General features: G+C 41.8%; 4 protein-coding genes and 1 long non-coding RNA gene across 9 annotated transcripts in view; 3 read left to right on the top strand and 2 right to left on the bottom strand.

Moving 5' to 3' along the window:
• The window catches only part of taok2b (TAO kinase 2b), a 28,018-nt gene extending 26,656 nt beyond the window's left edge, over positions 1-1,362 (bottom strand). For 2 of the 3 annotated variants that reach the window (XM_037082512.1, XM_037082513.1), the window contains exon 1: positions 811-1,362. The gene's annotated coding sequence lies outside the window, so the exon portion shown is untranslated. The remainder of the gene's footprint in view (positions 1-810) is intronic. The other variant, XM_037082511.1, reaches the window with a different exon arrangement.
• Positions 1,354-7,623, top strand: cabp5a (calcium binding protein 5a). 2 transcript variants are annotated; one of them, XM_037082518.1, is made up of 9 exons: positions 1,354-1,468; positions 5,251-5,503; positions 5,852-5,901; positions 6,283-6,313; positions 6,464-6,607; positions 6,726-6,835; positions 6,945-7,092; positions 7,235-7,255; positions 7,409-7,623. In XM_037082518.1, the coding sequence occupies exons 2-9, from the start codon at positions 5,464-5,466 to the stop codon at positions 7,462-7,464; spliced, it is 600 nt and encodes a 199-aa protein (XP_036938413.1). In that variant the 5' UTR covers positions 1,354-1,468; positions 5,251-5,463; the 3' UTR covers positions 7,465-7,623. The 2 variants fall into 2 exon arrangements, with proteins under 2 accessions (XP_036938413.1, XP_036938412.1); XM_037082517.1 differs by having other exon boundaries at positions 1,370-1,468; positions 5,190-5,503.
• A 147-nt stretch (positions 7,624-7,770) lies between these two features.
• Positions 7,771-13,063, bottom strand: LOC119010397. The gene is made up of 3 exons (XR_005071962.1): positions 12,400-13,063; positions 11,604-11,655; positions 7,771-8,958 (listed from the first exon to the last, which is right to left on the bottom strand). It is a non-coding gene; the product is annotated as an uncharacterized LOC119010397 (long non-coding RNA).
• On the top strand, positions 12,234-16,300 carry nif3l1 (NIF3 NGG1 interacting factor 3-like 1 (S. cerevisiae)). Of its 2 annotated transcripts, none has more exons than XM_037082516.1 (7): positions 12,234-12,374; positions 13,070-13,668; positions 13,870-14,026; positions 14,856-14,979; positions 15,107-15,245; positions 15,545-15,628; positions 15,867-16,300. In XM_037082516.1, the coding sequence occupies exons 2-7, from the start codon at positions 13,080-13,082 to the stop codon at positions 16,049-16,051; spliced, it is 1,278 nt and encodes a 425-aa protein (XP_036938411.1). In that variant the 5' UTR covers positions 12,234-12,374; positions 13,070-13,079; the 3' UTR covers positions 16,052-16,300. The 2 variants fall into 2 exon arrangements, with proteins under 2 accessions (XP_036938411.1, XP_036938410.1); XM_037082515.1 differs by having other exon boundaries at positions 12,234-12,384.
• Positions 16,301-19,233: 2,933 nt separating this feature from the next.
• tbx6 (T-box transcription factor 6) lies at positions 19,234-24,672 on the top strand. The gene is made up of 8 exons (XM_037081591.1): positions 19,234-19,899; positions 21,108-21,324; positions 21,636-21,903; positions 21,994-22,137; positions 22,244-22,314; positions 22,414-22,472; positions 22,588-22,876; positions 23,287-24,672. Exons 1-8 carry the CDS (start codon positions 19,830-19,832, stop codon positions 24,470-24,472), a joined length of 2,304 nt encoding a protein of 767 aa, XP_036937486.1. The 5' UTR covers positions 19,234-19,829; the 3' UTR covers positions 24,473-24,672.
• Positions 24,673-26,033: the final 1,361 nt, after the last annotated feature.

Below are 26,033 nucleotides of genomic sequence, written 5' to 3'. Positions count from 1 at the left end.
GCAGTATCTCATTTGTGTGACACACCGACTGCCCATTTAGCCACCTGGCACGGGGTGTTTCATGGGATATTTGGATTTGAATCACAGGGTGAACTCATGTCCTATATTGTGGTCAGTAACAGCTGGACCTTTTCATGTCAGCATTTAAAACATTTCAGAACGACCAGGCATCATATAAAACGTTCCTCTAATGGCCGATTTGCTGGCGTCAAAAGAGGAAGCATTTGGTTCCCTTTGAAAATGAGAAGTTCTTTAAATCTTGCAATCAAGCCTGAAGAAAGCTCTCAATCTATATTTTTCACACATCCCTACCATACTCAACATACACAAACATATGTTACAATTATGAGGTTTCATCCAACACTATCCATATCACCTACGAGCAATTTTTGCAACCTTGGAGCACCCTGGGTATGTTTTAAAAATATATAAATTTAAAATGTATATTGTCCTTGGCTGGTGAGAGACAGAGGTAATTATGTAGGTAGGTGCTTGCATTCAGTATCATGTACAGTGTCCATCTCAGCTGAGCAAGCTTGATGGCTTTTGCACTCGGCTGGGCAATTAGGCTATCTTTGCTCTTGCTCACCAAAGAAATGCATGACATATATTCAACAGTAGACAACAACAACTCAAACCGGCTGGGTGTTCAGGCTGCGGGCCAACAACAACCCTGCATGTCAATGTCAACGACTCCATGATCTGAAAATTAGGTAGTTCATGATGCTAGCTGCTCATTTCCCTGCATACAGAGGCAGGGAGGCGCATTGGGCCGCTTTAGCATGCTGAATGATTTATAACATGTCTTACCGTGGCTTTTGGGATCCACTGTAGCTAGCTCTGGAGCTAGCTAACTGGCCTGGCTGGAAAATATTGGTCTCACTCCCCTTTCCTCGGCACTGGTGTCTATTCAGCACGAACAAACCACATTCTGCCTGTCGATGCTTTTACACAAACCCCTCTCCATCCTGATGCTCCCAGTCAATTGGACAGCCAGCGCGTCTACACGACTTGACATGAGTAAAGTGCCAGTCAATTAAAGTGACAGCTAGCTGACTGACGCCTGCCAGCTAGGTGAGCCAGTCAGCTAGCAGCAGAGCTGTCTTCCAAAGAAAATCTGAGGCTAGCTCTAGCTGCAGTTAGCTACAAGGCTAACTAAATAACGTAACGCCAGGAGCTGCCTGGGACGTTTTCAATGGGAAATTGATTCATTAATTTCCACGGGCCTGCTCCGTGCTCCACTGTGTACTGTCATTACGTTAGTGTTGTCGGCGGAATTCATCTCAAGTCCGTGTTATCCCCATTTTGCTCGACTCTCATCCGTTTTTGTTCAGGACTTCATGATGGCGGAGCGGGGCGGGAGCCGAAAGGAAAACGGAAGTGCTCTTCTTCGACGCTTCAAAAGCGGGTAGATGAGCTACAACGATGCCCCCGTGTGGCCGAGGAAATTCACCAAAACATCAGGCCGGTAATTTAAAAATCAACAATAAAGTCAGCTTTATTAACAGATACTGTTAACAAACAGCTTGGATATTATTGGAGTGATGTAATCATTAGCTGTTATTATTAACTAATGTGCTGCCAGTCTCTTTTTTAATGTTTCACGTTCAACGTGTCAGTTCCTCATAACCACTTGTTTTGTGCTTATCAAATTAGCTTGTTTATCTAAGTGGGCTCAATCAAAAGGAAAAACAATCAACAGTTGTGCTAGAGGTTCTAATTAGGAAGTATTTTAGTAGAGTCATTTTAATATTTTAGTTGTTGAAGATGGATGGTTTTTTTTCCTATCGATTATATGCATTTGGGTGATTCAATCTATTGATAAATGATCGTGTTTGATAAGATGATCATATCAAATCTGCACATTGAAAATAAAAAGTCAGCTGACTGACATGTGGTGTTGTTAAAAGCAGTAAAAAGTATGATTTTACTTTTGAAATGTAGTGGAGCACAGGTAAGCCCATATAGTAGCATCAAATGGTTATAATTAAGGAAGTAAGTAAGTAAAAGTGAGCTTAATCACAGTAGCTGATTAAATGTAATTTACCCGCATGTCTTCCTGCCAAACCAACAGATCCAAGACTAATTTGCAAATCATCCTGATCATTATAATGAACATTAGATGAACTGTGTCTCCACAGTTTAATCCTAATCCAAATCAACATCTGTTCGCTACTTTATTTCACTCATTTCACTTGCAACATCTGTCCTCAAAAAGAGGCCAGTGGACTAAAATGTTTGTCCAGAACAGACTGTACAGGTTAGGGTTATGATGCACCAAGAGCTTTGTAAAAGAATATGAAATTGTTTAACAGCTACTTATAAGTGGTGGCAAATATGAGATGTTCCTCTATCATGTCACATCTAATTTATTTGTATACAGATGTAACACACGACAAGACAGGGAAACCAGAAAAGGGGTTTGTGTTTTAATCTGTGACTCACAAATCAAGCTACTTTTTTTACATGAATGCAAAGTCATATATACGTCAAATATTGCCATAGATTATGCTGATGATTTGCAACATTGCCCAAGAAAAGAGACATCAAGCAGAAAGATACGACGGCAAAACCAATCTGTAGTATAAAGGTTTATACTGAATGTCACCAGGGGCGGGATTGAGTATCGCTGTTACTGTCCATATGATTGGTGGTCTACAGAGATATAATAACTGTTGTGAGCTACAGCTTTTTAACAGTGTCATCACAGGAAGTGATTTCTACAGTTGTGTACTATACATAATTAAACTGAAAGGAAAAGTTCACTCAAAAAGGAAGATTCAAACATTGTCTATTTATCCCTATAGGGAAAGACAGTCAGGGGAGGTTTTATGGTCCGCAAAACATCTCTGGAACAGAAAAACAGCATTCTTCCAAACAACTGATGGGGACTTTTTAAAAAAAGTAATAAAACAACTGAAAAAAAAACAATAAAATGCTCCATACGGGATTTGTCCAAGTCTCGGGAAACCCAGAGATCCAGAATTGTTTTGAAAAGACTTTATATACGGAATTGAACCATGGTAAGCTGAGGGTGCACCCATGCTTTTGTGGACCAGCTTTTTTTTTAGTCATTGCTTTTTTTTTTTTTTTTTTTTTTACGATGTTAAACAAGTCCCCATCCACTTCCAGCAGCTGATGGGGATGGTGCAACACTGTTTTGCTGTGAAGCTCCAGAATTGTTTTGTGTACTCAGAAACTTCCTCTGACTTTCCTTTGGCATGGCGGCGGGTAGATTATGACTGGATTTTTCAGTCAGTTTTTGGCACATTACGTGCTACATCAGTTTTAACTACATCAGTTTAACATGGTGACGTTGGAGTGGAAATAAAAATAGCTCAGCAAATATAAATTGCATTTATCATCATGTCTGGCACTTGTCCATTTTAACAGATATTAGGGATGAGAGATAATTATGCAATCCTGGCTGAGGAGTAAAAAATGCTATAGATTTGTTTCACCAGTTGCATAATGTGTCTGAAACTCAGGACAGGGATTGTGCTGTAAATCTACGGCTGCACTTTAATGCCATTTCCCAAAATTCAGATTTAACTTCATGAAATGGAAAAAAAACGGAAATAACTGAGGGTCCATGCTATTTATTGCCACAGATGATACATTACATATTATATTGGTTTAGCTGTTAGTTATTGAGATTTTTCATGTGACTGAATTTTGACATTTTTTTTTCTCGGCCATCTCCCAGTGTCATGTCCCCACGGTCCCACATATGGCTTGTTTGGCTGGGATTTGCTCTCATAATCCACTCTGTGTAATCTCAACGTTGTGCACTCACACACAACATCCACAAAACACACAGAAACCCCCCCCCCCCCCAATATCCATCAGGCTTCATGCAAGGTACTGCACAGTTGTTTTCGTTCGTTCCCCAACATAAAAGGTATGCATCCTTCCACCTCCCGGTACCGCCCTCCTCCCCTTCTCACCTTTCATTCAAACTTTCACCTCAGCCACTTTCCTCCTGCCTGCCACTCCACGGGCATGTTTTCACATCTGCGGGCCCGGCCTTGCATAACCCTTCAGCTGGCCTGCTGTGAGAGAGAGAGAGGGAGGGGAAAAAGATAATAAAGCGACTTCCCTCTGCGCAGCCCGGCGGATTATGGCTCTTATACGAACAGATTTTTGATGAATTTACATAACAGTGAATTCAACAGGCGGGGGGGCGCGGTCAGAGCAGAGGACACACACACACACCATCACATACACACACAACTGATGCTGAAGTGGTTCAGCTCAGCCAGTGAATTCAGTGTTTTATGTCGCCGCTGCAGGAAGTGAAGCTTGGCCCCCCTGGGGTTACAAATCCCACACACTGTCATCAGGGAGTTTCACAGAAAAAAAGTAATCCTTTTTGTCTTTTTTTTTTTTTTCAGGCAGATGTAACCAATACTCATGCAGATTATCACACACTGGGATATTAGCTGTGATTAGCCTCTGGCTCTTTAATACATCCTAAATCTGTTCTGCTGTCATATATTTGAACACAAAAGGGAATAAAACAGAAGAGCCAAATGAGCCGCTATTGTCTTATCATGTTGCTGTTTTTCAATAGAGAGAACAATAAAAAGGATAAAACTATTTTATCAACAGTTAACCCCTTGATAATCTGTTAACCCCTCATATATAGTATGTGCATACATGCGTATACACATTTATATAATTGTATATATATGTATCATTTATTTTAACTTTTACTTGTGTTACTTAAGTACTTTTTTTTTCTCTCCAGAAAATTACCTTTGACACTTTCCCTCAAGTTCTATTTATATGGGGGACTTTCACTGTCACCAAAGTTATATGTCCACATGACATCATGCCTTTACTCAAGTACAACTTTTGGGAACATTGATACAATATATACTAATCACCATCAATATAAGCTTTCTGTAGATTTTGTTCTATAATAATGTTATAATGTTGCGTCACATAATGATGAATTATTGGATTCTTGAATCTTGTAACATCAGACTAAAAGTCTGAATAACCGTTATTTTCATCAGTAATGAAAATAACGGTTGGATACAGTTAAAACGTGTGACTCTTTAAATGTTGAACCTGCAGTAATTCAGACAACACTGTAACTAATGCAAAGTAAGCAAAGTACCCAAAACAACAAAAACAAGCAACTCTACCCCTGTGAACTAGTTGTGTCCTATTTCCTGCATCAGCTTCAGATGGCAGTATAATTTACAGCAGTCCACACATGAACTGTTGACTCCTCCCCGCCAGCACGCAACCCTGGATGCAGCCACACCTCCTCTTATACTAACCTCCAGCATCCCGTCAGGCTGGGCAGACGCACAGGGTCGCCACACACTGAGAGGACAGTGCTGTCCTGTGTGAGGACACTGAGAAGAAGATTACCAAACAGAGGGAAGCCAGAGGGGCTTTTTGCCTGCACTGTGCCGGTCAGCTGCCGAGTCTCTTCTTCACAGGTCGTGTATGATGCGCTTGTCTGACGACAAGAAATCATCAGAAGAAGGTAAGCACAACAATTAGCTAAAAAAAACAAAAAACAAACTGGTTTTGATATTTGATAGGTTGTTGATCAATTGATTGAAGATGAGATTCTTGAAGTTTTTGTCTCATTTGATCTAATTTTGCTTGAATCTTTGTAGTTTAAGCGGTGTGACACACACATGCACTCACACGCAAAGTTAAATCAAAGGACACGGTGTTCAATCCCTCCAAGGGATCGCAGGCTACACAATCTGTCCTAATCCCGATTTTTTTTTTTTGATTCGGACCAGCTCTGTTTCATGTGCAGAAAGGATTAATTTGTTCAGTTCTTTCCCTATTGGCACATCACACTCTGTTTCACCTCTTGCAGACATGAGTTTGGGGGCAGCGTGCATTTTCTTGCGAGGAGGGAAAAATATTGTGAGTACAACAGCGATGCTTTTTTTTTTCTCTAATATAAATACTTTTGATAGGTTTGTGTTGATGTTTGGAAACTGGTCTGGAGAGGTTTATGGGATTATAATCCAGGAAAACAACAGGATAAAATGAGAGGAGATAAAGGAGAGAGAGAGAGAGAGACGGAACCTGAGCCGCCTCTTTACTGTGATTATATATATATATGTAGTGATTATACCATAGAAATGTCCTGTATTAAAACATATAGATAAATGTAGTAAATGAGCTCTCTATGCATTCTTAACATCTGTTTCATTTTATTTTGTACTTTGTATCTTTGTATAACAGAGAACACAAAAGTCTGAATTAAAGTGGACCTAACCAACTGTTTTTCTCTTTTTGCAGACAAGACAACTGGCTGATGATGAGATTGATGGTGAGTTATTTTCTCACCATCTGCTTTTTTCCCCCCTTTTTGTTATCAGTAAATGCAGATTAAACTATTTTAACACACACAACCTCTGCAGAACTTTTTTACGCCGCACTCTCCAGCAGACTTAATGTTCTGTTGCACCATTCTCTGCAGAGCTGCGCGATGCATTCAATGAGTTTGACAAAGATAAGGACGGGCTGATCAGCTGTAAGGACCTGGGGAACCTGATGAGGACCATGGGCTACATGCCCACAGAGATGGAGCTGATCGAGTTGAGCCAGAACATCAACATGAACCGTGAGTGGAGACAAAAAAAAAATGTTGTTTGTTAAAATCAATGAAACACTTTCATATTTACAAGGAGTGATGGATGCTTCTTAATTTCCTCATCAGTTGTTCTCATTTTTCCCCCTAGTTGGTGGAAGAGTCGACTTTGAGGATTTCGTAGAGCTCATGACCCCGAAGCTTCTGGCAGAAACAGCTGGGATGATCGGCATGAAGGAGCTTAAAGACGCCTTTAAAGAGGTGCGAACTTCCTTAAACTCCTCAGGCTGTCAGATCTTTTTTCTACTCCCCTGTGCCAACAATAATCCCTACCCTTTTTTTAATCTTCTTCCATTGTTTCTCTGGTTAGTTTGACATGGACGGAGATGGAGAGATCACAACGGAAGAGCTGCGGTCGGCCATGACCAAGCTGATGGGAGAGCACATGAACCGGAGAGAGATCGACGCCATAGTCAAAGAAGCAGACGACAATGGAGACGGAACGGTAGACTTTGAAGGTGCGAGCCGTCTCTCAGCCGCAGCGAATTAAACGTCAATATGCATTTCAAGATTTTCGTTTCAGGGGTTTATGAACTTGTATATCAGTGAACATGATGCTATGATCACCACAGTGATTTTATTTACATTTATCCTCCGCAGAGTTCGTCAGAATGATGTCAGGTCAGTGACAGCCGGGAAGCCGTCAGTCAAGCGAAGCACCTCCGCACCTCTACAGACATGCACGGATACTGACGCTGTCTTTCTGCGATTCTTTTTAACTGACTGTACATATATGAACAACCAACACTAATGATATTAACATTCATGTTGCAGTGCTGAGAAAATTCCGGGCGCTCTCAGAGAGAACTTCACAGCTATGCAAAGATTGACAATCATGAGACCTTTTTTAAAGTGTAACATTATGGCACAGGGTGTGTGAACAAATGGATGTATTGTTGGTTTTGGTTTGATAATATTTGTTTCTTGTATATACAGGAAGTCACTTTGGATTGCTTTGTTGAATTGGATTTTTTGAAATGTATGTATCGCTGACCGAATGTATTTATTCTTTATTTAATTACTCTGACAGTATCGCATTAATCTCTTGTCATCATCAGAATTTACTAACAGTTCATTTACTACTGTGTAGTGTTGTCACACCAAAAACATATCGATACCATGTTTGATATCATGAGGAAAAAAGTGAGACTTTAATGAAAAGATAAATACAACAAGGCTTGTGTAATGTGTGTTGAGCACAACAGCATCTAAGTTCATTTACTTTTGACTTTAGTCAGAAGAGCGGGAGGAGGGAAGCGTATGTGTGAACTCGTAGGTGTCATTTAGGATGCTCGGGACAGTTTCTAACGGGCAGATTTGTCCGCACCGCCTTTGAAAAAGCACAATTTGTTGCAAATGTTCTAAAAAAAAGATTGGAGTGAACTGGCCGCTGCTGATTCTGGTACGAAATTATGTCAAAAAAGAAACACCACTGGATAAAAGTGGTGTGATGTGATGTGATCAGCGAACTGTGCACTGTAATATCAACATACATAATATTATGTATCCATACAGTAGTTCTCTTCTCTGGCCACATGCAATCTCCCCGTTACATTGCCTTAAATTTGATATGTTGAAGATTGTTAATCTGAGCTTTTATGTCCCCACCACTTTTCAACACAAAGTGACGCCCTTTTGTGTTATGCAGCAGTGAATGTCAACTTGCTACTGGTACATGTGTATCTATATTCTGCTGAAAATTTGTGTTCAAAATTATTATGTATCATTCAATCATTTTTTTGACAACACTACTACTATGTAAAGTGTATGTATATAAACAGCTTGTAGCCTAGGCTTGTTGTAATGTGGAACTGCTTATCCAACAAGATACAAAATAAAACATCTAAGTAAAAGTACACTTTGCACATGAGTCCTGATTTGAATCAGTGCAACATGATTCCCGTCTGCATGTGAGCTGTGTCGCACATCTGGTGAAAACCGAAAGCTGCTTCAAAATTTGGCAAATTCTTCGCAAGCTAATGAGACTTTAGTTTGCAAGATGCACGAAAGTTTGGTTGAAAACCAAGACTTCATTAAAATGATCAGCAGATGGCGAGGGAATAATGTGCCGTCTGTGTGTTGTGCTGCAGTGTTTAGCATGTTTAGCCCCGGCACATCAGGTATCATACTTCCTGTGCGAGCACTTCCCCGGGACTCCTAGCCTTCCGCTACAGCTAACTGAGCTACCTAGCTAACAAAAGCAAGAGTTGGCAGCAGTTAGCGGTTACTCTGTAGATATATTGCCCTCTATTCCTTGATAGCGAGGACGCTGCACACCAGGGCCCCGTATGTGACGGAGATCAGGGTGATAATCATCAGAGCACCTGTGAAACAAACAGAAGGCATCTGTTGGCATCAGACAGTATGAAAATTTCACAATTTCATGATTTGCCGACCAAAATAATTTACAATTCACGTCATTTTGTATCTTATTCTTCCAGTAATCATCAAATATCCAAACAATTCGTTAAAATGGCACTGAAACATACTAGAATAACTTTAATTTACTTTTTTTTTTCTTAAACTAAGTAACAATAAATCATTAGGCCTTCCTGCATTAATAAATGGTGGGTGCACCTATAGAGTAGGAATTTGTTATATATGACCAATTCTCACTTGTAGGATCGTTAACAACTAATGTATGACGGAAAATCTGTGATGTCACATTGTAATGTAATCAAAATCTTTGCCTGACATTCTCGGCATGACTGCCATTACAAATCAACTTGCATAATAACACATAACTTGTGCTTGTATAATACATCCATGCAATGATCTGTATGTATTTCGTGTGCCAGAGAAGGGATTTGGAAACCAGAAACATCAGTGGTGCCGCTGTGTTGTGGGCAGAAATGTTAAGGATTGAGTAACTTCTCTGCCCTGGCTTTGGATAAAGAGACCAAAAATGGACAGGCTTCTCATGTGATAAACATCATCCCAAAATTGTGACATCATGACATTACGCATAACAGATTTCTAGGTATTAAGTGTGAAAAAAAGAGAGAAGATGTACATTTCCCAGATTTTAGCCCTTTAGAGAGTTACTCTGAGTACAGTGTGTTGATATTTGTGGACACTTTTGCAAGGGGAATCCGAGGACAGGGACACGATGTCTCTCTATCTGTCTGTGCACATCAGCCAGACAGATGTTACTGAATGACAAATCGGACAGAACTTAGAATGGACAGACAGATGGGGCAGGAGGGCTTATAGTACCAATTAACAAAAGCGAAGCTGTTCCCTCCCTGAAAACACGGACCCAATAACTAAACACACATCTGTCGGCGGTGCTCCACAGATTAGACAAGGTGGGTATAGCTGCGCCAATGTGCTTAATGAAGAAGTGCTTTCTTGCGTTGTTTAAAACTGCTCTTTTGTGTGTGTGTGTCTGTATGTGCGTGTGTGTGGCCAGTTAAGAGTGAAACAGAAAGAGTCATTTAGGAGGGATTAACATTGTGTCATTGTTTTTGTACTGTGCAGTGTGTGTGAGAAGAGGGGGTACTATGTGGACTTGAGGGGTGCAGTGGCCAGAGAGCTTGATGAGTCCAAAGAAAGAATCAGATGATGTAATGCCCGCTGCCCGGCCTTTGCCCTGATCCTTCCTGATCCCTCTAACATCCAGCATCGACCTTTATTGCATTAATCCACAATAATCTCTCCCTCTCTCTCTCCATCTTGGTCTCTCTCTGACTCGGTTCAGAGGTAGCCCTCCTGCCCAGCAGCCTGCCGCCGTGCTGTTAATGAGAACTGCGGATCTCCCAGCATTGATATCTGTCTGATTTGTTTGTGTGTGTGTGTGCTGATTTCATTTATCTATTTATTCCAAAAGACCTCATGATCTTTCTGAGAAATAGCGGACGGGCCCGGGGCTATCTGCTGCCGGGCCACCTGCTCTGTGAGGGTTAACACAGTTTATCAGAGTCATCCAGTCTTTCCCTGTTTACATTAATCTGTGTTTTATGACATCACAGCGTTACGCAATGCCTGCAGCTATAGTGTACGTAACATGTTATTTACTATTTGAGCTGAATGCAAAGTTGTTCTGTGGGACGCCCGAGTGTCATCTGTCGTGCAGATGGGGAAACTTTGACGATGATCTGATTACAATAAAAAGATCAGTAAATCCCTTCAGATGCATCTGATGAAATTCACTACTTCTAGTTCAGTTTGCAAAAAAAAAAATGTGGTAAATACTGTTGCTGTTTGTTCTAATCAGCCACTGTGAGAACTAGAGAATAAAACTATATCAGTATGTTCCTGCAAAAACATGACAACTGACCAGAATCTGAATCCAGTGTCATGATCACAACAAAGAGGAGCCTCATGGTCCCCCTGGAGTCAGGGGTCAAAGGGTTTAATCTTCCTTTAGTTTGTGTCAATGATTTCTTCAACAACAAAAACATCAGAACAAACTGGAAACTGCTTTTTTCCCCACTTATCTAATTGTGAAACAGTTCAGTTATGGTTTTGCATGTAAATATAAAGGACCATTGTCTCTCAGAAGGTCCCATATCACTGAGTGGGTGTGATGAATCAATTTGTCTTAAAGGGCTGCCAGTATAAGGAGACTGGGGTAAGTTAAGTCACCCCTTGTTGCTGGGAAACGGCAAAAAACATTGATCATGTCACCAAATATTTAGGAGGAAGGCAACATGTCATGGATTCTGTGAAGGTAAGAACCACATGAGTAATGTGATTAGACATTTATTTCCAAAAAAACATATTTCACTCTTGAAAGTGATATGGCTCAACTTCCTTACTTACTCAATTTACCCCATACACGGAGTAAGTTGTTCCATGAGACCACTTTTTTTGGACGCGCTATATTATCGACAGTTATGTTTACACTCATTCTGTTTCTTTGAGGGGATGCACAAGATCCTGAAATATATTCAGATATATTAGTTTGCGACAAAACTATGATTGCCTTGATGTAGTGATCCTAAATATGAAAAATGGCTCATCTTACCCTAGTCGCACCTGTGAGGGATCTTTTGATGTTCTTAATGCAGTTTTCCAACCTGCAAAGAAATACAGTCTTACTCAGCAGCTGGCACATTAAAATGTTAACACATACTGGACAAAGGATTGTTGTTAGGGTGACATGTGTAGTTTATCTATTTGACATGGAGAGTAATACTGGTGCTGCAACTTACAGCTTTGCACTGTAACCAGATTCACTGCACTTTAAGTAATTATAGAGAGATGTTTATTTATAGCACGTGTCCATGGGAGGCTTTTTAAATAACATACAGCTCTGTTATATTGATGATCCTTACATTCTTTTTCTTCTATATCAATTCACAACACTGGTGTTGTTAAATGACAATTAAATGAACCTTCAACCTTTATTGAATTAACCTTTATATAAGCATACGTGCATGAAGTGTGTTCCAAAGGTGTAGCCATGTTTTCATTACAGCCTGATTATGTGGATTAGTTGTCTTCAGTTTAATGTATTGTATCCACGATAAGGTGAGATATAACTAGAAAGAAATGTAGTTAACAACCGTTACAGCCTAAGGTAATTCATGAAAACCTCATTCTTCAACAGTTTTTGCACAAAATATGCTCATTATGATATTCACTGACATTTCAGCCGTCCAATCAAAACCGCCGCCCGGAGAAACGGAAGCCGGAAAGGGACAATAAGCAAGTTCTCGAGATAGCGCAGCCTCTCTGTCAGCCCAGGAGAAATGTGTCCGGCAACAGAGCGCTAGTAGACTTCTGAAGTAAAAAGGCAAGCTGAAGTATGAAATACTCACTCATGCACACATCGACTTGTCTATGCTGTATTTTCAAGTAGCGCGGTGGCGATTAGGCGTGTTATAGCAGCTAATGTTAGCTGGCTAGCTCTGCTGTTAGCTGCATGCTTCCCCGCAGTCAGTGACATGTTACTACTCTTAACTGGAGGTCCTGTTATGTCCACGATCAAGGTTTAAAACAGAGGAGGCGCACTTTACTCATGTAAAACAAGAATTTGATACACACGAGGCTTCAGAAATCGTCAACATCATCCATTAGCTAGATATTTGGCTAACAGTAGACACAAAGTTCAGGTTGTTTACATTTGTTGCTAACTGCTCAGACTGGTGATTCAGTCTGGTGGGAGTCTTCTGGAGGTTCTTCCTGGTGTTGTGAAGAGGATTTTTTTTTTCCACACTGGGGTGGCAGGTTAGAACCACTGAACAAAACTGAACCAGCTGAAAGCAACCAGAATATTTTTCAGCAGTTTCGGATGTTCTTGTCGCCTGAGTAGTGATGAATAACTTTCTGTATGGATTAGTTTGCATCTCTAAGGGGGCGTCCTATTCTACTTTTTCAAAACCTGACACCTGCACTACCCAGAATGCAATTTAGCCACTTGGTTACATCACTGGAAGCAATTTAGGTGAAGATAACGTTGGACTTCATTACATCATTCTGTTCACACAGGTCTCCACTGATGTTGGCTGGATGTAGGAACCTTTTCTCGCCCGCCTTTAGAAGACTTTGTACCAGGAGGAACTTGACCTCTCAGGCTGCTGTCTACACCACTAACATATCCACCTCAACATATTGTGCTCTGTCAACTCCTGGTCACAGCTTCTTGAAAAGCCAACACGCCTTACTCCCCATAAACTCATCCCTCCACTTCTCTTCCACCCACTGCCTCGGTCATATTCACAGTCCAGGCCTGATGGAGCTGAAAGAAGTTCTACAGGTGATGGAGCAGCTTGCTCCTCTGTCTCTGGCTGAGTCGTGGGACAACGTCGGCCTGCTGGTGGAGCCCAGCAAATCTCGGCCCATCAAAACCATCCTGCTAACCAACGACCTTACAGACTCCGTCATGGAGGAAGCAGAGGCCATGAGCTGCGACCTTATTATCTCATATCACCCTCCGCTGTTTCGGCCAATCAAGTGTCTGGTTCAGAAGGACTGGAAGCAGCGATTGGCGATCCGGGCAGTGGAGGCCGGGATAGTAATCTTCTCCCCTCACACGTCGTGGGATAGTGTGAAAGGAGGAGTGAACGACTGGCTGGTCGGGGGACTTGGTAAGAGGTCATTCTGAATGGAAATTGTGCCACACACACCTACACACACACGCACTCATCATGCATATTTAATGAAGGTACAGGGTAAAATGATTTGACACATGACACCATGACCCACTGGTCAACTATTCTGACCAAGTGTCCTCCATCGTGTCCCCTGAGTTTCTTTTTCCATCTCTGGTGTCTTCTTCTGTTTTTTAGGTAGCGGTCAGGTGTCTGTGCTGAGTCAGGCTGTCGGTGGCTCCTCCCACAGTCACAAACTGGAATTTATGGTCAAGAACACAGAGGAGCTAAACGCTGTTCTGGAGGAACTGAAGGCTTGTGACAGTGGGACAACAATACAACATTCAGTCGACAGGTCCTGCACGTTTTCCCTCACCAGTATGTGTGCCAAAGATGTGTGTATGGATAAGCACTTAAAACTGGGCCCTGTTTTTACATATTTTGGAGTCTAAATGAGTCATAAATACAGAAGGTTTTGAATTTGATATGATATCCTCAGCCTGTAGCTGCGAAACCTGTAGCAATAACAGTCTTGGCTTCAATTAAAAGGCATATGTTAACCTGTGCTCAGTATACATAATAGAACTTCAGAACAGTTTCAAAAGACTTTGATTTAATTCAGTCACTCTTTATTGCAAGTTCCTGAATTTCAGTAGAACATAAAATCAGCCTGCAGGCACCTACACCTTCAGAGTTAATCCACAGTTATCATTTAATCTGGGTTTTACTCAAAGTCATGAAAACTGTTTGTGCAACATTTTAAGAGTCAGTTCAAATGAGGAAACTGCTATTGCCATCACACTATCCAGATTTGCTATATTGTACTGGCCACTTACCCTGTGAATGCATTTTGGGAGTAACATTTCACACCTTTGGTGTCAGAGCTCCTGCAAAGAGCCTGAGGCCAGACACAGGCCCTGTGTCATGTGTCTCCTGTGTCGTTACCTGAAGCTGGTAACTCAACTTTAACAGCAAAGTACAAGCTCAAACTCAAGCAATCTGTCTGGTTAATTTCCTTTTTTCAGCAAGAGTAAAGGACGCTTACTCCAAAGAACAGAAACTACACATTCATTTAAAATGGAACATGGTCATTACTGATGTAAGGTCCACAGAATTTGTAGGTTTAACCACAAGTCACCACTAATTTGCGCAAGTGAAAAACTGTTTATTTGCCCTCATAACAGACCGGACAGCAGTGGGATCCATGTCAGTGTGACCTGCAGTGACTCAGCACTGACTCCCAGTGTCCAGACCCTGTTACGACACAACGCTCCCAGCCTGTCCCTCAACATCCTGAAGTTAGAGAAGGTGCAGCACTAACAGCACAGTGAAGATATTCAGCAAATGCCATGTTTTTTTTCCATTTTTTAAGAAATAGTCGAATCACTGGAAAATGAAACTTTTTTACAAACTTGCCATCTTCTGTGCCCTGCAGCCCCCTCTTCCGGGCCATGGCCAAGGTCGACTTAGCGTTTTGGACCAGCCTGTAACCTTGGCCACAGCCATCCAGAAAATGAAGTCCCACTTGGGTTTGAGTCACCTCCGTTTGGCTCTAGGACAGGGGAAAACGCTTGGTAATTAACTCTTAAATAAATAAACAGAACAACACAGTGGAGGATATGAATAATTACCAAATAGCCCAGCAGACGTCCTGATGGTCAAAAAAAAGATTATCAAAAGATTAAATACAACAATTAACACAAATACAGTACATATTTCAGGCTCACCTGACCCAAACAAATTATTGTTTTTTTTAATTAAAATCTGGTCAAAATGAAGCAAATTCACATCACGCATTGATATCAAACTTTGATGTTTGCTTAGTGGTCCAGAGATGTAAATGTCAGTGTGTCTTTGTTCTGATATTTCCCAGAGTCCTCTGTGTGTACTGTCGCTGTGTGTGCTGGGTCTGGGGCCTCAGTACTGAATGGAGTCAAGGCAGACCTCTACATCACAGGTAGACATTTTGAACAAAACCCCAGTTTAGATTCATTCAGAATCTCAGAAAAGATCACAGTTTCTTGGTATCATAGTATTTGACAGTTATTGTTATTATCATTTTTTTTGGTTGAACAAATGTTAAGATGTCCCAATAGACATGAAACACCAACATGGTAGAGGTCAACACCCTGCCGCCAATGTATTTGCTCGACATCACTATGCCTGCAAATGTAATTGTTACATCCGCTGTTCAGGTGAGATGTCCCACCACGAAGTGCTGGACGCCTCGGCGAATGGAACCAGTGTCATCGTCAGTGACCATAGCAACAGTGAGCGGGGCTTTCTGACCGTGTTCAGAGAGAAGCTGGCTGTGCGTCTCCCTGACAGCGTCACAGTGGCGGTGTCAAAGGCCGACCGAGACCCTCTGGAGGTGGTTTGACCCACTTTGAGCAACAGTTGCACAAGTCAGTCTTGTTGCATAAAATTGTTGACTGCACTAAGGGATGTCTGCTTTAAATTAATTTGTGTTACATGATTGCTTAAAAAAAAAAGTCCAGTGACTGTAAACCAGCTGCGCTATCTGTGCAACATGTTATGATGAATAGGGCGTCTTCGGTTCATGTTGTACTATTTATCATGTTCTCCTGCCGTCGCTTAATAAAAATTGAATCTGGTTGATCAAAAAAATGGACTGTGGGCGTGTTGGATAAAAAAAGATAACCTCAATTTCACCGCGGGAGCCAAAGATAAAAGCATGTAATCTGCATGTGTCGTTTTGCATGCAGAGGATTTATTTATGGACAACACAAAGCGTGATTTAATCCTAATAACCAGTGACCTTGAGTGCCCCCTGTGCCGGTGTGGAGAGGGACTTTCAGCATCCATGAATAAAAAAAAAAAAATTCCATAAAAACAAAAGTGTTTACATTCTGCATACAGGGACAGAAAAAAAAGAAAGAAAAAAAAAGTGATCCTCATCAGATTGAAAGGTTGTTCATCATAAACATGCTTCTGATTTGCAGGGAGTGTTCAGACAGCAGGAGCATCTGCATCAACGCTGAGCCGGAAATGAAAATCTAAAGGGCAGTTTATGATATGTTATACCTAACCTTTAGACCTCAGTAAGCAAACGAAGGTGGAAATCAAACCACTTAGCACATCCACGTCAAAGAGCAGGCCTATGCTAAAACTTAATGCACTGCAAACAGCACACAGCACCTTCCCCCCCCCTTGCTCCCATAATGGCAAGAAAACAACATCAGTAACAATCCCCATCAGCAGCCATTACAGAGTCTGGTGGCTGCAGCACCTGTCAGTTCGTAAAAACATTAAGAGACGTCACGCACACCTCGCTGCCCCCATCAAGGTAATGACTTTACTCTCAGCATGGCGTTCACACCTCCGCTTCCTCTCGCCCCCTCACTCGCTTTTATCCCCGCTGACAAACACACGTATACATGCGCGCACAAATGGAGAAGGAAAACAACAACTAGAACAACATTTAGAATTCACCCCTGTAATGTGATCCCAGCTGTTGCTCTTATAGTGGCAGGAGTGTCTGAGCAGGTAGATTTGGGCCCTTGTTTTTTTAGAGAAGCATTTAGTCCTCACATAAAATCTCCCAGACAGACAAAGCCTCACAGTTTATCCTGTTGTCCACTTAAGTTGAAAAGGCCCGACTCATGATGTAACTGTAATCCTCTGATAAAGAGCCCCCATGGTCTGTTGACCAGTCCTCCAAAAAGCATCAGTGCCTCTTGCATGTTTAACTCTTTTGTGAGGATTTGTTTTGACCACTGAATTCAAGATTAAGCAGCAAAATCAGAACGGGGAACCCATTGACTGCGGCCAGTAAAATAACTACCTGAAAATAATAAAACCGAAAGAACTGTGTTTTTTTCGCAGTCGACTACTTTGAGCTGAAGAAATCTGAAACCATATTACAGCTGGTTGTCATACTGACCCCTTATTTCCTCTCTGCCTTTTAACATTTTGTGCAGCTTAGACACATATATCCTCAAATCCAATGCTGTCATGTAACCGGTGATGTAATGTTACTAAGGACACTGACTGGAGTACAATTTGGAGGTACTTTAATTGAGTATTTCTAGTTTCTGATCTTCTGATCACAAGATTTATTTGATAAATTAGGTTATTAGTTACTTTGGAGCTTGCTGCATCAGAGCCAAAGCACTGCACTTTTTGAGCTAATGTATGTTATTGGCCATCAGTTAAAAAATAAAGATGGATTGATTGATTCCAATAATTAAAAAAAAAAAATCTGATCCAGTAATCGACTAGGCGGGTAATCAGTCGATCCATAGTATGAAGTGTATACATATATACATGTCAGTGTACAGTATGTAAAATGTACTTTTACTTATACTTTTGATACTTTGATACATTTTGAATCAGACACTTTATTGTTTACTTAAGTAATATTTTGACATTATGTCTGTATGCTGATGTGCTGCTGTGTAACAATATTTCAGTGGGACAAAACATTTCTATTTTACTCTTTTACATAAGAAACTTATAGAGAGTGACCATAGATAGGTAGATAGATAGAATATGATTTTGCTGTAGGTTAAACTGCCAAAGAAAGTATATCAAATGTTTATAAATAGCTCCCTCTGGAAGGAATATTAAAATGCTGCTGAAATCTTGAATCCAAGTGGTTCAGTAATAAAAATCCACCAACATATAAATATAGCACAAAAGAGACCCGGCTTAATGATGAGTTGGCCCACATTTACTACTATACTTCAGCACTTTTGCTTAAGTAACATTTTCCACTGCTGTCGCTGCTCTTTGCAATGGAGTTTTCTCAAATTGTGGTAGATTTACATTTCAGAAGTAACTCAGTATCCTCCACAACTCTCACTAAGCAGCAGGCTGTCTGGAACTACCAACAGAGGTTTGTGTGTGTGGTCTACGCTGCGTGTTTCATTGTCTTCCATACTGTCTGCTCACCAAGCCCCCTTCACAAAACAGCAGAATTTTACAGAATTGAGTCAACAGTGGTAAAGAGTGTTGATTATTATAGGAAATGTTTTCCCTTAATCAACTTCAAGACCGGGCTCATTCCTGAATTCAAACTTCTCATACAACCTTCTAGACACTCAAGTTTGCCTTTGCGGCCAAATTGCAGCTGTCGGCCAAACTCTCTTCCTCTTCCACCTTCATTCATTCGAGGCCCGACTCCCTGCTGAGGGAGCCTAATAAGCAGAGCGGTGAGAGGAAGAAACATGTCATCAAGTCGTCAAACAGCCACAGGGGAGCTGCCAGTAAAACACAATTCTGTGTGTGTGTGTGTGCAGAGGCCAGTTGAAATTTGAATAGCATTTCCCAGAATTATTGAATAAATCACAGAAAAATATTATTAAAAATGGCATCTACACACCCTCAGAGTAAACACTATATTCAAGACTACAAGTGAGGATAAATGTGCATAACGGATTCCTCAGAGACTGTTTCTTTTGTAAGAAATAGATCAAAAAATAAATGTTTAAATACTGTAGCAGTGCAGATGAAATTTACTCATCACATATATATAAATATCATTTATATATTGAGTATAGTTTACTTGTTGATGCATTAATGTGTAAGCAGAATTTTAATTTTAGAAGTAGAGCAAATTTGAACTACTTTATATCATATTTTGGTGGTTCAACTTATAGCAAAACTATTTATATTACAGAGTTTTCTGGCATTTAGTAACTGCAAATAAAACACAATGTTTTTGCCTTTTGAAATGTAGTGAAAAAGAATTTCCAAAGCACCAAAAGTAAAACACAAATAACTCAAAGCAATACTGGAGTGGAAGTACTTCTCCTACCTCTACCGACATGAAATAACAAAGCACATAACTTTTCCCACTCTAAAGTAAACTCAAGATGTTTCAAATCAGCTTTGATATGAGTGTTTGTGTTTATCAAGCAGGAGCAGAAGGGGAGAAGAGTGTCGTGAGGCAGGGAGGCAAAAAGAGAAGGCCATTTGGCCTCATGTGTGAAGACCCACACACCTATTTAACAGAGCGATTCACCACCGTGGGCATTTGTAGCAAACCACGGCAGAGGGAAAGGACAGGAACTTTAAGAAGAGATTTCCTGCTCAACCGAAGGAGACAGCGAGAATTGAAGAGGGAAATGTTACATTGCAGCAGGTGAAGAGGACGAATTAAGGGACAAACACACACAGACACACACACAAGGAAAATGCTGAGCGTGGAAATGTACCCCAGTCTGACTCTGGGACCGCAGAGGATCGGAGACTGCTTCTACAGAGGTGAGTGTGTGTTCATGCACCAGAGTGTGAGCGATGGAACTAGATACGATACCCACAAAGAAACGTGTTTGAATGCTTCTAAAACAGTTTGCTTTCAATATCCTGACTGTTTATCTAAGATTAAAAAGTGGGTCTTCATCAGGTACAGAGGCGTCAGGCTAACTTAGGTGTGTCCGTGAATAACTGGTCAAGAACAGGGGGTGCCCAAACTTTTTCCCCTGGATGGCTAAAATTTCTCAATTTACGGTGAGCCACGAGGCAAAAGCACACAGAATAGAGATATAATCTGATCTATATTAGAAATGATAATCTAATATGCATGTATATTCGATTATTTTTTACAAAGATAATTCATATTATTATAACATTATAAATTTGGTATTTTTTTCTTTTTTTGTGGGAAGCTTGTGACAGGGGCAGCCCTGGTCAAAAGCTTCCTATTGGTCAGTCTGTTACCACAGGAGTAGTGAACATTTTAAAATAAACTCCAAACGCTGAATATTGATAATTTATCTCGAATGTAAAAAAAAAAAAGCAGTACATTTGCAAGAAAAAGCACCAACTGGATACAAATGTGAATATAAGATCAGAATGAAACTGGTTAAATGAGGAAAATTTGAGAAAAACAGGTAATCTCAATCTCCCAAAATAAAACAAGGGAGGGTTGATAATCCAAAACAAATGATCAGAATAACAAATGTATTAAACATTTTTTTAAATGAGCAAAAAAGAAAGAAGAATTCCTCTCTGGCAGAGGAAATACAGACAACACTGCTTATTTACTGAAGGGGGGTGTAGTTTGAAGGTGACCCATATAAACAGACGTAGTTCTCTTTGAGGAGATGTTTCTCTGTGTCACCTTTTCATCTGTGGGGGAGGACATGTTCTATTCCTAGATATCTCTAGGACGGGAGAGGCCATAGGATGTTTTGCTAAAAAAAAAAAAAAATGTCCAACTATAGGGCTTTTTACATCACCTGCGATGTTCTGCAGTATTTTAGCAGAGTTAAAGGGCTTCCAGACCAGAGCTTTCCTTCATTTGACGTTGATGATACATTCAATACAGTAAAAGCATTCAAATTTGTTTGTTTTTGTCAACCAGCCTCAAGAGAGATTGGATTCAGCTCTTTCCATTTTTTCAGCATGCAGGTGAATATTTTTATATGAGGTACCTGCATTTAATCGTGGTTTTGTGTGTGTTCCCACAGACCGGCAGGGTCCGGCTCACATGCCGATGTACCCGCCTCCCGCCTGTGACGTGGCGACCAAGGCCCTGCCCCAGAGGCTTCTGGCCCCTCCCCCTGTCCCCAACGAGCCCGCTGCCAAAACCCCGAAAGAGGACGTGAGGATGGAGCTGGAGAACGCGTCTCTATGGAAACAGTTCAGTACAGTGGGGACGGAGATGATCATCACCAAGAAGGGCAGGTGAGAGGAGATAGTGCAAAGACCTTTGACCTCACACTCTGTCTATAGCTTAACTCTTAATCTTCCATATTTAACCATTTTAACCATTAGGTTCATTTCTTCTCTGCAACTTTTTCAATTCTATTTCTTACATTGTTTTTTGCATTTTCCCACGATCCTCTTTTCATCTCTGCCCTCATCACTATGTTCTACAGAAAGCATGGCCTGAAATGTGCCCGCTAAAAATGTGAATACTTAAACGGCACATGAATGAATTCATGGGGTGAAATGAAAGTGAGCTCACTCCGGCCTCCTCTCCTTCTTTCTCCCAGGCGCATGTTCCCTGGGCTGAAGTTGAAAGTCTCGGGCCTGAACCCATCTCTCCGTTACATCCTCCTCCTGGACATCGTCCCGGCAGACAGCTCCCGCTACCGTTTCCAGGGCGGCGGTTGGCAGGCCGTTGGTGGTGCCGAGGCGAGGCTACCCGACCGAGTCTTCATCCACCCGGACTCGCCGGCCACTGGGGCTCACTGGCAGAGCCGCACCATCTCGTTTCACTATGCCAAGCTCACCAACAACACACTGGACACACAGGGACACGTAAGCACAGCAGAAACATAGTACCAAGCGCTGACTGGCAGATTTTGCCTTCATGGGGCATTTTGAGCAAATTTCCTTTCTCCTCTGCAGATAATTTTACACTCGCTGCATCGCTACCAGCCCAGAATTCATGTGATCGAAGCCAGAGATGTGCTGAGGTGGGGCGGAGGTCAACACTCCTTTGTTTTCCCTGAGACCCAGTTTATCACAGTCACCGCCTACCAGAACAACAAGGTACCAAAATAAAACAAATATATATATATATATAAGAAGAATATAAGAAGAATATAAGAAGAAGAGAATGCGAACAAACTGTAAGATTCTTTTTTGTTGTTTTCAGATCACGGAGCTGAAGATCAACGCCAACCCGTTTGCAAAAGGCTTCAGAGAGGAAGGCATGAACAGTAAAAAGTAATTTACAGAGAAACACACACATACAGATATACATACAGTTTTAATCGTTGCAAACATACGGACAATCTAAACTGTTTTTTTATTTTTCCCCTGCAGACAAAGAGATGCAAGACAGAAGCGCAAAATGTCCACACTGACAGAAACCTTGGATATTGGTGAGCAGGGTTAACACACTTGCACCAATTTAAGTCATGAATTCGGATCTTATTTTGCCACTTCCTGGATCGCCTTTTCCTAAACCGTCCCCACTTTTCGTTCTGTCCCTCTCAGTGAACTGTGATCCATGCGACTCTGCTGAGCTTCTGCCGCAGCCCATAACCGCCACCCCCAACACCACAGACCTGCAGGCCCTCGCTCTGGCCTCTCTGCCCCCGCTGCCCGATCCCACCTGTGGCTACAGACCAGAGGAGGCCTCCTATCACGATACGCTGGTCCCGGAGCAGCAACTCGACCTTGGCCAGGCGTTCATGGCGTCCCAGATGTCTGATATTGGCATCTCGATGGCCAGTGGGATGCAGAGCACACCAGGGAGTGAGGTGGCCAATAGTATGATTGAAAGGTAGGTGTTAGTGAGAAGTTAAGTGATAAATAGTGGAGTTATATTTTGTTACATTTGCCCAGAGCAAGGCTAGCTTTTTCCACCTGATTCCAGTCTTTATGCTAAGCTAAGCGAAATGTCACTTGCGTTCAGGTTTAAATTAGTCAAACGGATTTGAGAGTGGCATTAATACTTTCATCTTAACTCCCAGCAAGTTGGGGGGGATGAGTGAATTACCAAAATGTAAACTGTTCCTTGAAATTTAAATTTTCATTTTGGTTGAAAAAATGGTCCTTAAAAGCGCAATGTGTTAGAAGTGACCACCTGTACAGTTCACAACATATAGGGGGTGCTAACTTTAGCTGCCATGCTGGTTAGCTCAGCTAGCTGTACATCAAATTCATGTATACACTTCTTTTTCTCCTCCACAGATCCGACACTATTGGTGAACCAGCTTACACCTCCACCTTCCCCGCCGCTCAGCCTGACTCCTCCTCTTTCCCCACGGCTACCCTTTCTCAGTCCTCCCCCTTCTCCTCCCTCCCTCCTGTCCCCAACTCTTCAGATGCATCCAATCCTCAGCCTCCTATCGACTATCCCTCCATTCTCGCCTCCTCCCCCGCGCTCTCCTCCCCCTCTAGCACCACGCCGTCTCTGCAGCAGACCTCCTTCACCTTCCCCACTCCGCCTCCCTCTAACTCATCCTCGCCACAGCCGCTTCTGTCCTCCTCCCCCTCTGCCAACACCTATCACACCATCCCGGAGGTAATCAGCCCGCACACACCTGCGGACGCCTCTTTTTCTGCCCCGCCCTCCACCTGTCAGTCAAGTCTCCAGGGCCAGATATTGGCTCAGTCTCTGCTCGCCCAGCCTTGTGGGAATAACGCACCTGGTGATCAAAGCTCAGCAGCGTTTGTTGATTCAAATATTCCTCTTGCTCCAGTTACCGCTCACCAAAACCAACCAGCTCCCATCATGCATTGCTCCCTCCCCTCTCACACTGCTCCAGCATCTTTTGCCTTCGCCTCCGTCCCCCCACACATGCAAAATCTGTCTTTTCCAAATGTACCGCCCAGCTCTGCCCACCCTGCCCTGCACCTCCCGAATCTGGGCCACCAAGCCCAGACTCCTGCCCTCGCTGCTGCCTTCCCTCACTCCTCCTTCACTCACCCATCATCCTCCCTTCCTCACCCTCCTTTCCAGCCCTCCTCCTGCTTGGCCTCCTCCTTCCAGCAGTCTGCGTCCTCGTTGCCACCAACAGCCCACCCTCAAAATATGCCCAATCACTCCACTTCCTCCTCCACTTCCTCTTCATACCCTCCAGTGGAAATAGGTGCCATCCCTCAATTCAATCATAACGCCCCCTACCGCCCGGAGATGGTGCTGCACCACCCATCTCTTCTCCCTCAGCTGGATCCATCGCTTCCCTCCAATCTTCCCACCTCCAACCCTCCCCAATCTCTCTACCCTGCTTTCCCGTCCTATCCTCTCCGGATTTGTCAGGACCCTCACCCATCCCTCTCCATCCCCTTCAGGCATCTGTACAGACAGCACCAGCATGGCCACACTCACCCCCAGGGGTCCTACCTGGATATGAGCACAAGAGCTGTGTTTTAAAACACAGGACCGTTATTTGTTGACAAAATATTTTTGGCTTGATAGCGCTTTTAGGGGTTTTATCAATGTGTAGCATTAGTTCAAGTAAACCAATTGTACTTTGTGTGTTTGTGTTCCCAGGAAATTAGCTGATGAGCAGATTTATGAAATTGAAGCAAATTTGTATATAGTTGTGAAAGATTTCTTTTTTCAAGTATCCATTCCAGTGTGAAAAATGATTAAAAAAAGTATTGTATTTGAAGGATTTTTGTCATTCATTTCTTTGCAACTGAAACAATGAACATGCTAAAAATGACTGCTTAGAATATAAATGGGGCTCTTTGTTTTGCTAGCTACATATTTGGATTAGCCTACCTGGCAAAAAAACAAAACAGAAAACAAGAATGTTTAGAAATACGATTTTTGATAATATCTCAAAGACATGCTGGTGTCTACTTACCTCAGCATGCTAACCAGCTAGCCTCTGCCTGTCCTGTCCCGTAATGCTACTCAGACCTCCCTGTCTGGACCACTAACAGCTGCAAACTGTAGCTGCCGTAAGCTAGTTAGCTCAGTCAGCCATGCAGCTCGCGGTTACTATGGTGATGTGCTTCCCCGTTTTGAGTGTGAATTCAAAAGGTGGCCAATTTTTAATAAATTGCACCTTTAACTTAGAATTATGGCCAAATGAAATGAAGGAGAAGAGATGACGGGTTGCTTGATGTAATACAGTGTGTTTTAAAAAAAAAAAAAACCTTGGGTACTTCAAAGACAAGAAGGCATAGATAGAATAAAATGTGTCATGAGGAAAGAAAATATCAAAAATGTTTGACTATAGTGACTTTTTAAATATTTCCTTCCTCATTCCTCATATTTATAAATATTTGTAGCACCTGGATAGACGTCCTTTAACTTCTGTATGGCTACTTGAATGTCCTAAGATGTCCCCGACCCTTTAGCTTTGACAGTAAAAATCATTATTGTTTTCATGCCTGGTTGGTCAGCAGTGCTAGTATTGCAATTCAAGTGGCTTTGAGCGGTGTGTAAAGTTAGAGGTTTATCAGTCGTTCGGGTTAGATATGAATAGTGGCAGGCAGCAGTTAATCATTTCTTCTTCCAGCTGCTTCGTTTAGTCTTTTTGGGGAAAATGTTTGAATTCAGCCCCCCTCAAAGTACAGCTGACCTCTTCAGAGCATCTGTTATGTGTCCTCTTCTCTCCTGGTGTCTTACAGTTAGCCAAGAAGCTTTTTAATTTTTTATTATTTTTTTATCTGTGGTTCCTGAACAGATGAAACAAAATCACTCTAACAAGAAAATTGAAGATTTAAAAGAAAAATCACTTGTAACCATAGAAAATAATAAAAAAGAAAAGAAAATATCAATGAAAAAAAACCTCATAACTACACTACACTGTCATTGTCACAAATGACAGTGTAGTGTCGCCATAATTATAAAATAAAATTCCCTTTACTACCAAAATTCTGGCAAAACAACAGAAGCTCAAACACAACAAATGCTTTTTTTTTATAGACATGACAAAGTGAGCTCTAAATGTCCATCTTGTTGATGTCAAAGCCGAGCA

The sequence above is a fragment of the Acanthopagrus latus genome, chromosome 20 (genome assembly GCF_904848185.1).
Source record: "Acanthopagrus latus isolate v.2019 chromosome 20, fAcaLat1.1, whole genome shotgun sequence".
In the NCBI taxonomy this organism is placed as follows: domain Eukaryota; kingdom Metazoa; phylum Chordata; class Actinopteri; order Spariformes; family Sparidae; genus Acanthopagrus; species Acanthopagrus latus.
This window is presented reverse-complemented; position numbering and strand designations above follow the sequence as displayed.

What these genes read in the sequence shown, in the direction of transcription:
- cabp5a (XM_037082518.1), top strand. Translation starts at nt 5,464, where the DNA reads ATGATGCGCTTGTCTGACGACAAGAAATCATCAGAAGAAG. An exon ending in CCAGAACATCAACATGAACC is followed by an intron (nt 6,608 to 6,725) that starts GTGAGTGGAGAC and finishes TTTTCCCCCTAG; the next exon opens with TTGGTGGAAGAGTCGACTTT. An exon ending in GTTCGTCAGAATGATGTCAG is followed by an intron (nt 7,256 to 7,408) that starts GTCAGTGACAGC and finishes TTCATGTTGCAG; the next exon opens with TGCTGAGAAAATTCCGGGCG.
- nif3l1 (XM_037082516.1), top strand. Translation starts at nt 13,080, where the DNA reads ATGTTGGCTGGATGTAGGAACCTTTTCTCGCCCGCCTTTAGAAGACTT. An exon ending in CTGGCTGGTCGGGGGACTTG is followed by an intron (nt 13,669 to 13,869) that starts GTAAGAGGTCAT and finishes TCTGTTTTTTAG; the next exon opens with GTAGCGGTCAGGTGTCTGTG. An exon ending in GGCAGACCTCTACATCACAG is followed by an intron (nt 15,629 to 15,866) that starts GTAGACATTTTG and finishes TCCGCTGTTCAG; the next exon opens with GTGAGATGTCCCACCACGAA.
- tbx6 (XM_037081591.1), top strand. Translation starts at nt 19,830, where the DNA reads ATGCTGAGCGTGGAAATGTACCCCAGTCTGACTCTGGGACCGCAGAGG. An exon ending in CGGAGACTGCTTCTACAGAG is followed by an intron (nt 19,900 to 21,107) that starts GTGAGTGTGTGT and finishes GTGTTCCCACAG; the next exon opens with ACCGGCAGGGTCCGGCTCAC. An exon ending in ATCATCACCAAGAAGGGCAG is followed by an intron (nt 21,325 to 21,635) that starts GTGAGAGGAGAT and finishes TCTTTCTCCCAG; the next exon opens with GCGCATGTTCCCTGGGCTGA.